General features: G+C 28.1%; 1 protein-coding gene across 2 annotated transcripts; it reads right to left on the bottom strand.

Moving 5' to 3' along the window:
* Positions 1–1,490: 1,490 nt before the first annotated feature.
* Positions 1,491–8,972, bottom strand: LOC108564774 (larval cuticle protein A2B-like). 2 transcript variants are annotated; one of them, XM_017923888.1, is made up of 3 exons: positions 8,597–8,972; positions 2,109–2,330; positions 1,491–2,032 (listed from the first exon to the last, which is right to left on the bottom strand). In XM_017923888.1, the coding sequence occupies exons 1-3, from the start codon at positions 8,801–8,803 to the stop codon at positions 1,682–1,684; spliced, it is 780 nt and encodes a 259-aa protein (XP_017779377.1). In that variant the 5' UTR covers positions 8,804–8,972; the 3' UTR covers positions 1,491–1,681. The 2 variants fall into 2 exon arrangements, with proteins under 2 accessions (XP_017779377.1, XP_017779378.1); XM_017923889.1 differs by lacking the exon at positions 8,597–8,972 and adding an exon at positions 4,850–5,016.
* Between the last annotated feature and the right edge of the window lie 1,223 nt (positions 8,973–10,195).

Genomic DNA, 10,195 nt, shown 5'->3' with positions numbered 1-10,195 from the left:
AAACTTACATTGATTGTTTTCTATTCAGGATGGGGGGGGGGTAATATCGATTTACGCAATAATATTTTGGGGTAATGGTTAAAAAAGTTCCCCGACCGCTGATCTAACTACATCTTGAATGCGGTTATTTCTTTTAGGGGCGGTGACACACTTTTGAATATAAATGTTAAGGCATTATTATAATTTTCTAAAAAATCTACAGGAAAGACGAATTACCAATTATTTTTTGTTGATATGCCAAGGGATAAATCTTGATAGTTTATACCATCCCATGTTGATTCAATTGACGAAGTTGTTGTCTAAAAAATTAAGAATTTCTAGACCCCCAAAGAGTTAATATAATAAACGCGCTTTAGCCATTATCTTTCTGTAAAAATATTGTTTCGTTTTTGTTATTGGAAATTTACTTTACTTTACTTTCTACCATCATTTTTACATTCTTTTATATTAATGTATTTGATATTTTTTTAATTGACATTCTTCTATCGACATTATTTATATTATATATGATATTTCTTCTCTGAAAACTGCTGATTTCTAAAATCATTTTTTTTAAATATGCATTATTACTTTTTAACATTAATGAACATAGCAATAAAATTAAAATAAAACAATATATACGCAACGTTATGCATTATTCAACACGAGTACTACATTTTTCCACAAGTATTTATACAAACGTATATCATAATTTAGAACAGAGGTTTGTAGAGCAGACATATTATTTATGTTTTATGTTGCAATAATTATATAATTATTCGTAAGATTTTTTTTATTTATACATTACTTAAATAATTACGGTTGGAAATTCATTTAAAAATTTATAAACTACATATTCTTTTATTAAATATTTGTTTTTGATTAATTGAATAATGTGATTTTTTGTCATAAATATAATTGCTTGATATCTTTAACAATATAAGTAAATACTGATTTAAATTTAATTTCATGTACAGTAATCATTTGGAATACATTAATATCTTCTAATTATTTGAAATTGTTGGCTAATAAAGTTCAATTTATAGATATCAATATTATATATAAAGTATTATTTTATTGTTGATATTCACTGTTTTTTTTTTGTATAATTAGGTATATAATGAAAAATAATAGTATTTTCCATTCAGTACACATTATTGGAATACATAAAAATGATTTTAGATAAGGTGAATAAAATATTGGTATTTTTGACATAAACATTTTATTTTTATATTATATAATAATACATTTATACAGGAAGAACACATACACAGTTTGGGGACACTGCTTTGTACACTTAAAAATACAAACATTTAATTACAAAGAAGTAAATAGAAGATAGATGGATAATCCGCGATAGTCTTGGCCATTGTCATAACTAGTTATGTCATAGAGAGAAAAAAATATATACGTATAAATAAGAAAATACTTCGAACGTTTAAATTACATGTATATGTATATAAAATAAAATATTATGTAAGAAACATTATAAAATGTAAAAATATGTTGATACGAAAAGCGTAAAGTGATTGTGTCGAGTACCAATGTTGATTGTGATTAAAGTAAATTATATAATTATAAATAATTGCGTCGAATCTGACACACCTCATATGTTTTGAAACAATGAGACGTTACAAAATGCACAGGGACAAATATATAATTTACTTTAATTGTTTTTGCAGTGAGTTTTGGTCGTGTCTTCCTAGTAATGATGACCGTAGCCGCCGATTCCAGCGTGACCGTAAGCACCCAAACCTTGTCCAGCGTAACCGTGTCCAGCGTAAGCGCCGATCGGAGCAACAACTGGGGCGGCGTGAACAACGGGAGCGGCGTGGACGGGGGCGGCATGAACAGATGGACCAATCTTCTTGACAACAGCGTTGAAACCGTTATGGTCATCGGCGACGTAATCGACGACCCTCACGGAACCGTCTGGTTCGGCTACGGTGTACGACCCCTTAACGACATCACCGTCGCGGCTCTCGTGTTGTGACTTGTGATCACCGGTCAGACCATCAGCGACTCCGTAGTTGTACGAGTATTTTGGATGGGCCTAAATAGATGCATTCAGTTTAGAAACGTGTTTTTGTTTAAGTTAATCTTATTTCGTTATGCATGGTTGGACTTACATAATAGTCGACGTCATGACCTCCTCCGTGTCCTCCGGCATATCCTAATCCAACTGGGGCTGCTGCCACGGCTATGGGAGCGGCCGCGTATCCGTGACCTGCGTATCCTCCAAGCCCAAGACCAAGTCCTGGTCCTCCCAAACCATGACCGATTCCTGCATAGCTCAAGGCTGGAGCAATTCCTGCATGGGCTGCGGCCACGGTGAGGGCAAACATCGTGATCTGAAATTCAATTTTATTACTTATTACTGAAAAATACAAATAAATAGATGGCATATAACGCTATTATACGTACAACACGCAAAAATACTTAAAAATTTTGAGTCATTGTGAATTTAGCCTATACGTATTTCTTAGAGAATATTGCGACTTCATCTTAGACTATTTCAAAGAACTCAAGCATATTGATTTGTGAACTATAATCGTTAAATAGTTACTATCATTTTGAAATACATTTATATAATTTTGTACTAAAGTTTGTAATATTTTTCCGTATATTTTGTTATTTATAATTAATTTTATTCAATGTCTTTGAATTTAATAAATACAATGATTTCTTTGTATTTTATACTTAGTTTTGTAATTATTTATGAAATAATTATTGTTTAGTGTATTAAATATGAATATTAATAATTCTATTAAAAGGCAAGAACAACTAACATTATACTAAACTTCTATATTTGAAAACTTTTACAAACTTTTGTTCATATATTTATAATACTACCTTTACATATGAATGCGTGAAATTAGTATAAAAAATAATAAATTTTCCATGAAATTAAAACTTTTTTTCTATAATGATCATTCAATTCAAATTGTCATTTATGCTGATAAATAAATAGAATTTTAAATCAGATCTGTAATTAAGTGTATATGTCTTTTATAATATTAAAATACTAAAGGCAATTTTATAAAATATTATCGTAAATTGGTACCTAATTTGAATATATCTGTAATTCCGATTTTCCTATTTTAGTAACGTGTATTTGTCTTATGCAAATTTATCCATTAATGGAGTAGCATGCATTTAACTTAGCAAATATTGATTCTCCGGCGAACAGTAAACCATGGTAGAAAATCATTTGCTTCCTAAAAGCTAAAGGCTAAAACACGAAATGCCACACACACTAGTAATTGCATGTTCTACACATCAACAAACACAACGTACCAGTGACATTTCACCATTTAGGGCTTAATTGTAAGGCACTCTAATTTAACATGATAATTATACAGCACTGTTACAAGATACATTTGGAAGTTAATGTAAAACGTAAATATGTTTGGTATCATCATTTTTACTTTTGCAAATTACATATATTTGATTAAGATTTCTTTACATACATTTTTAGTTTCTTTACATAAATTAGAGTATTATAACTTGCTTTATAAAAAAATATAAATGCATCAATACTTCGCATAGTCCTGGAAATTGGTTCCGCTAATATCCCGAACTATTTGAATCCGAACTAATCGAGGAACTAAATATTTTCCTGTATTTAAAATATTGTTAATACACGCAAAAGATTTACTACTGATGAAAGCAAATACATTTAAATAAAATTATTTTAAGTTATCAGATAAATGTTTATTTTAATAAATGGAAATTAATAAACAATTTATTTGTCAGTCATTTATTTATTCATACGAAATATTTTAATTCAAATAAATATTTATATTATTATTTATTGCATTAATAATTATTGATGAGTTTTATGAAATTAAATAATACACAATATTAAATTATTCTGACAAAATTTAAATGAAAATAATCCTTGTGAAATTTGTTTGAATCAATAATGTACGCATTTCAATTAAGTATAAATCCTATTATGACTAATAGTTTGAAATTACAACAGTGATGCTAATTATCTCGGTTGTTATTGTGCTGGATCTAAAGAGCTTATGGAAAAGACAATGGAAGTTCTAATGATTAGCCAATTAATTTTTCATATTTTTTCATAAATTCAATTTCCCCATTTACATATCGACAATGGATGCAAACCAACGATTACGATGCCCGGTGTCAATAATTATCATAATTGCGTAGCCTTTTTTCCAACTTAATTGCTGCAAATTGCGTGATGCGGATGAGATCTTTGGTAACGCTCTCACAGTACACCAATTATCGGATTATTAACAAATATACAACAATAACAAACTTTCTTTCACGTTGCAAAGCTACCAACCAACGCACGACCCTGGGAAGAAATTAGTTCCGTGCATTTCCAATCAAGACCATTTAAAAAGATTTCGTCTTCGTTAAACGCTGACTTCGCCTCGACAAATCTTTAATTAAAATGCCTTTCAAGAGAAAAAAAAATGCTCGATTCTTTGACGGGAAAGTTAAATTAAGTTTGTAATTTCTCTAATTACGCTTTAATTCAGATTGATGCAAAGAGCCGTTCCATCGCAATTTTTTTTTGTCTTTTTCTCCCTTTCATCGGCATAAAAATTAGTCGAATTACATAATGCCATTTCGTAGCTTAGAGTTTACTTATTTTTTTCTTCAGTAGATTTGTTGCGTGATGTCACAAAAGAATGCATTTCCAGTGGTTCGGTATGCATTTAGGACGGTGTGCGCCTTTTAAGGATGACGGTAAAAAGTCTTTGTTGTTGCGAGAGAAATCACGATGTCGACGTTACGTAATTGAGTTGTGCGATATGATGGTAATAAGGTCTTGGTCGGCGGTAGCAAAATTTATTAATGAAATTATTGATTGTGTGTGCTTTGGTTCGCTCACCGGGGTCGTGATATATCAACTGGATGTGTCCACCCTATCACATGCACGATTCCATTATGGTAATGCGAAATACCAACACGGACTGCACTAACTTGACACTAACTCAGCCGTGAAAAAGGATAGAGCAGCAAAACATCGATGCACATTGCACGCTCCATTGACGCCACATTGATATACAACATCTTCATGCACCTATCATGACGTTACATAACGCCGTGCGATGTTGTTATATAACGCCCTCCGAGTGTCATGAATAATTCTTCGATAAAATGAAACAATTTCAAACCTAATCGACCAAACTTTAAATTATCTTTTTAAATTTGATTTTGACAATACAAAGCTGTCACATAAAAACGGTTGTCAATCTAAATTTATAAGCAGAATTATAGAATACGTCAAAGCAGCAACTCTAATTTGTTTATATTATTTACACTTTGTTACATATTTTTTTAAAAATTAACAAATGAATAATTCTTTTTTTTTCTCATAATTAAGTTAAATTATGTAAATTTCATTAATATTATAATTAATATATAGTTGAGTTTATATTATTTAATCTATCTAGAATTGGGTTATTATTTAACTTAATTGATTTGCACAAAGCTCATGATTTGTTTTTTTTTTTTGAAAAATTAAGAAATAAACTTATTTGGAGAACTTAGGAAACGGGGGCATTTACATGTCAATCGACATGTAAATGCACTTGCAGTTATCTTCTTGAATAACAGCCTCACAACTCAACGACAGAACGGCTTCAAAACCACTGGATTTCCCAAGTTAGTTTTCAACTTGTCAAGTTAAATTATCAATAGAGAAGTAAATTACTGAATATTCAAACAAGATAGATTATAAATAAAAATATTCTAAATTGTAGAACACAACTTGAAGTATAATTTATAATAAAGTAAATATATGTATAATTAATTATTGTAAACGATATAAAATTAACTGCGTAAAATTATTGCACGCATTGAATTAAATAACAAATATTTCAAATTTTATGGTATGAATGAATATTTGTTACACAAGAAGATGATTAAGAAAAATAATGAATTCAATGGAAAATGTCGCAAGTTTCCGGCAACAACACAATCGATATATTCCTACCGCCCACTTCTTGATTACATAGTTATATTTATGCTTCCAAAAGGTATCCAATCCTCGATTTTCTCCGTCTGAACAGTCTGAACACTAAATCCTCGCCGTGCCAATTATTCCCGTCGTTGCGCAACGCAACATTACATATTGTATTTAAATGAAATCGAACGCTCGGGTTTCACAAACTGGAGCCCATATGCCCCGATCTATCCGAGTGCAACAATTAAGGCTACCAGTGTTTTTCTCTATTTTCGGACCTTAATATTGTAAATTGTTGACTTTCGAGGCACGCCTATTTACCACAGAGCGATTACATGATTTACCTGGGACAAATCCAGGCCAAAAAAATCTATACCAGCTAAATACCAATACCAGTCACTCATCTGATATACTTTTACCCATAAACATTATTGACATTCAATCTTAGATAATTTATTCGCTCAACGGATTCAGGTTAATTCCTTTACTAAATTCCGGCAAGTAAATCGCGAACCGAACGTTATGTGCGCATATCCAATCAATATCTATTTTTTTTATTTTCTCTCTCAAATAGTCGCATTTTTTATTGATTTCGTTTGTTGTAAAAGAAAGAGCGTAAAACTTTATATAAAACAATAAAACACGCATTAAATAAAACGAGAGACAGTTTTATACATCTCGAGATTTGAATTTAACATGTAACGTTTATAGTATAATAAAATTCGTTTCTTTCGATGTTCTCTAAACGTGAAAACAAATTTACAATCTGTTTGACATATTTTAATATGTTTCTCATTAAATTTTAAAATTATATAAATTTCTTTTAAATAATATAAATCATTATATTATTAATAATTATACTGTTCCATTATCCATATGTTTAATATATTTGAATATTCTATGCATATTTAATGAATGTTTTGAAATCAATATAAATATAAACTTTATGTTTATCAATTTTAATAGAATAATTTATTAAATACCCAGAATGAAACCGGACTAATCGAGGAATTTAAAATTAAACTGCAGAAAAAGAAATTTTCAAATTCGGACTATATTGAATCCAAATTGATAGAAGCATATAAGCATAGTGCGCTTATTGTGTATATATCTTCGAAAAAAATAATATACTTATTTAAAACTGTACTTATTTTATTTAATTAAATTTTATATTGGATTTTAAAAACACACTCCGAATATAATACTGAAATTTATTAACTAACTAATAAACAGAGGGCAGAAAATATAAGATAATTCAGTATTGCTTTCGAGAGTCTCTGTTTCTAAGATAGTATATGTTTGTTTTGCTTTTTCTGTGTAAATCTTCGTTGTCGACTTCCGCTTGTTTACTTGTTCCTAGTTTGCAGCGGGAATTAAATATATTAATATTTCATGTCTTCGTTCCGCTCCATTAGTTCTGGCGTTGTAGCACCAAGTTTTGAACTACCGGTAATAAACAATCGATTTTATAAGAATTCAACGTTTAAATGGCACTCTCTTTGCCACCTAAAGATTCAAGTTTATGATTTCGATTTCGTGTTTTCCGTACAATATAGTAAATTTATATAACAATATCATTGTTGTTATTTCATCTTAAAATACATATATACATATACTTACAATTTTGTTTTCTACATGAACGGAATTTTCAAATACTGAGATTATAAATTTAATTTTATAATAAAATTTGATGAAAGAAATATATTTAAAATATTGAGTAAAAGTTTTCCACAAAAAAAATAATTATTTCCTATTTAATATAAGAATTATATGTACATTGTACATTATTATATACAATATGCACGTTATATTTTAATAAATATAATCATATATACAAAACTTGTGATTAAAGAATATTATATAATCAAGTAAAATTATTATGAAATATGCAACTTTATTTTATTATTCGCATAAAATTTTATCTCAAAATGAATAAATATATCTTATTTATTATAAATATAACTCATTAATTAAATTGCATTTGGTATGTGCAAGAAATTTAAATTTGAGAAAATGTATAAAACGTAATATTTGTTATAAGTTTGTATATTTTTTTTGTTGGATTCTTATGAATTTGTTGTACTTAACATTGCATGCCGTGAAGAAAGTTTTGATCTATTATCTCTTGGTACTATTTTTTTGATATTTCTTTTACATTTTTACTACATTGTATAGCATGTAAACACATGGTTGTGCAATGTTTATTTGTTGCGTGAAATCGTTAAATTGTTTAGTAACTGTAAATTGCACGTCAATTTAAATTACTTACGTAGTAAACACGAGTGTTTAATGTATAGTTCTTTTTCTTCAAATTTTATAATTCTTTTTGTCATGCAAGTATGTATTATTGTTTTTTTTATGTGATTAATAAATAAATTGTTTAATTTATTAATTAATAATAAATGATTAAAATACGTTTATTCATTATAATTATAGATATTTTTTTATTATAAAACAAATATTTCACACTGAACATTTTTTAATTAAATATATTTGGGTATGTATGCTTTAAATTTCCTAAATATTTCAATTATATATTAAAAATCGTATTGCTTACAAATTCCATATATTTTTTTTTTAATGTAAATATTTGTTATTAATATATTTCTTTTATTTATTAAAAAAATATGTTTATACGAAATAAATGTACGTAAAAACAGTAGGACTTACCTTAAAGAAAGCCATTGTAGTAATGTGTATAGAGTGCCTAGAATTCGTGGATTCTGTTTTCTTGTGCGATACACAATTGTTACTAATCCTCAATCCCCATCCCTGCCCGGTATTTATACCACAAACCCAACTACTTCGCTCTATTCCTTCAAGGTTCCTCCATCCGCACTTTTTACTTATCGGTTTCGAAAAATCCACAAATCCCATTCTACACACTCCACTCCGCTCAGTTATGCCTACCTACCTACCTTACAGCCGTTTTCGTTGCATGCATGTACCCATTTCGATGTAAGCATTTTAATAAGGTTGAACGCCGAACAACTTTTTGATTAAACTATCCAATTGGTACCTTTAATTCATTCACACTTCATTGATCTTTAAAATACAACATTTCCTGTAAGTTTTTTTACTTTTTAATCATAGTATATTCTTGCGCAGCGTCGGAGAATTACATTAATTGAACGCAGTCTTGAACTTTTCAGGATCAATTTAATTCGCAGTTGATGCATTAATCTCACAATGTATTTCATTTAAATCGTAACAACGTCATTGCTTTTACGAAATAATATTACTTTTTATATCTAAAATAGATAAAATATGACTTATTCAAAAATATCTATTGTTTATTGATAGATTTTATGAATTAATAATAATAATTTATTGGCCATACATCAATACATAAGAAAAAAAAGTACATTCTATACATATAAATAAATAAATTCTAACATAAAATAAAAAAATATATATATTAATAGATAAACTTTGTGTGATTTTTTTTTATATTTTATAATTTATGAGATAAAGGCGGCTCTTTCAAATTCATAAATACATTTTGAAATCGGACTAAAAACATACAAAAACCGCACAAAAAGAAAATATAGGTATAAAGGACAAAAAAGTGAAAATTCGTGTATATAAAAATAATTTTGTGTATCCATTTTTTGGATTTTATTTTTATTTTGCCTATTTAACCCTCTAAGGACTACTGCTACATATATATACCATTCAGTTTTAAGCCAGGTCTAAGGGAATTTTGTATTTTATCAGATTATATTAAGTACACAACCATTTAGTGTGGTTTATCGCCATTTTCTTTAAAATTAAATATATTTTGAAATTTTCTAACCGGACAATAATGGATTACAAAATGTTTTTTATTGTTACATATAAATATATTAAAATACAATTAAAAATTTATTCAAAATCAGAAAACTTTTTGAGAAGTGAAAACGAAGAGAAGGAACTTGACCATTAGAAAATCGTTCCTAGAATTTTCGTAATATTCAAGAATTTCATTACAAGAATGCTATGATATCGAGAAAGCTGAAGATGTTTATGATGTTTTTAAATTTATAAAAGAAATATATTTTTTATAATTCTTATAAATAACAACTTTTATTATTTTTTTTTAAATAAATTTCATAATCTAGTGGCCAGAAATATAAAATAGTCATAATGAAATATAAATAATAATCACTAAAACTGTGATTTAATAAATAAAAAATATTAACAAGGGTAAGGGTTTAACAAAAAATGCAATCAATTTTATTTTGATTTAAATCTCTCGTGTTTTACTTTTTGATCTGGTGTTAAGTCCAT

Source organism: Nicrophorus vespilloides, unplaced genomic scaffold, assembly GCF_001412225.1.
Source record: "Nicrophorus vespilloides isolate i.1.1-1 unplaced genomic scaffold, Nicve_v1.0, whole genome shotgun sequence".
Taxonomy (NCBI): Eukaryota; Metazoa; Arthropoda; class Insecta; order Coleoptera; family Silphidae; genus Nicrophorus; species Nicrophorus vespilloides.
Note: the sequence above shows the minus strand (reverse complement) of the source record. Positions and strands in the feature narration are given on the sequence as shown.

Coding starts and splice junctions, on each gene's coding strand:
- LOC108564774 (XM_017923888.1), bottom strand. CDS start 8,803: ATGGGATTTGTGGATTTTTCGAAACCGATAAGTAAAAAGTGCGGATGG. Junction 2,331..8,596: donor CTACAATGGCTTTCTTTAAG/GTAAGTCCTACT, acceptor ATTGAATTTCAG/ATCACGATGTTTGCCCTCAC. Junction 2,033..2,108: donor GTCATGACGTCGACTATTAT/GTAAGTCCAACC, acceptor GCATCTATTTAG/GCCCATCCAAAATACTCGTA.